General features: G+C 46.1%; 1 protein-coding gene across 1 annotated transcript in view; it reads right to left on the bottom strand.

The window, feature by feature from the left end:
* TMC7 (transmembrane channel like 7) overlaps positions 1–1130 on the bottom strand; it is a 75239-nt gene that overhangs the window by 41340 nt on the left and 32769 nt on the right. The window contains exon 3 of the mRNA XM_019666884.1: positions 810–993. Within this exon, the coding sequence (XP_019522429.1) occupies positions 810–993 (184 nt within the window). The remainder of the gene's footprint in view (positions 1–809; positions 994–1130) is intronic.

Here is a 1130-nt window from a genome sequence, read left to right as displayed (position 1 = left end):
AAAAAAAATATGATAAGATGGAATGTTTAAACCACAGAAGTGATCCTAGAGGCGGGTTCTTCCAGGGAAAGGAGTTACGTGATAAGAATGAAGTCTCCACCTCTAGGCCGGAGCAGAGCCTGGTACTAGAGGGTAATCAAATATCTGTGGAATGACTCAAACTCTCCCCATTTGAATAAACAAGAGGCCCAAAAGATTTGACTTATGTGCAGAATTCAGTAAGACGACACAGGTCCAGCACATGCCACTGGCACACGATCGGTGTGTAGTAATCGGTAGCCCTGAGCATCACCCTTATTGGAGACAAAGTCTTGAAATAAAAACACTGGAGTAGATTAAATTATGTTTGCTAACTATTCCACTTTCCGACCCTACGGTTCTCCTCCCAAATGCCTTTGAACTCAGGAGTGGCCGAGTGGCTTGCTTTGGCTAATGAGATGTGGCAGAAATGACGTGTGTCACCTCCAGGCAGAAGCCTTAGGAGTCAGCATGCTCATCATAGCTCTTTTTCCTTTGTCCATAGTGACTGTCAAGGTGCCAGCTAATGTCTGTTCCATCAGCTTGGGCTCCAGAGTGAAGACAAGATGGAGCAAAGCCACCACCAAACGTTGATGGACATGCATGTACTGTAAGCAAGAAAGAAACCTTCATGGTTATCAGGTGCTGAGCATTGTGGGGTCGTTTGTTTCTGGGACATAACCTAGCCCATCCTGACTAATACAACCACCTGACACTGAGGATATGAAGGTTCCTACAGAAGGAAGCATTGTAGCCAGGGACACAGTGACAGTACGCTCTTCAGGGCAAACCAGGCGTTGGACTCACCCATGGCTTTGGATGGCATGAACACAAAGCTGCTGTTGGTGATCTTGTATTCGGTGAGCAAGACTGGCAGCAAAACCAGCATAAAGATGATCAGAAAGATCACTACGTTGAGTAACACCAGGAACCGTAAGAAGAAGAAATACGACTGAATGCCAGTGCCAAACTTCCCTGGGAAAAAAAACAAAAATCCAGACATCAGTGACTAGGAGTATTGCCCCGCTACCCACTGCAGATTCAATCAGCCCCAGAGGGCTGAAGCTGGAGGAATCTGTGGGTAAAGGAGGATGAAACATTTTGTGTTTTCT

This window comes from Hipposideros armiger, unplaced genomic scaffold (genome assembly GCF_001890085.2).
Source record: "Hipposideros armiger isolate ML-2016 unplaced genomic scaffold, ASM189008v1 scaffold_480, whole genome shotgun sequence".
Classification (NCBI taxonomy): domain Eukaryota; kingdom Metazoa; phylum Chordata; class Mammalia; order Chiroptera; family Hipposideridae; genus Hipposideros; species Hipposideros armiger.
This window is presented reverse-complemented; position numbering and strand designations above follow the sequence as displayed.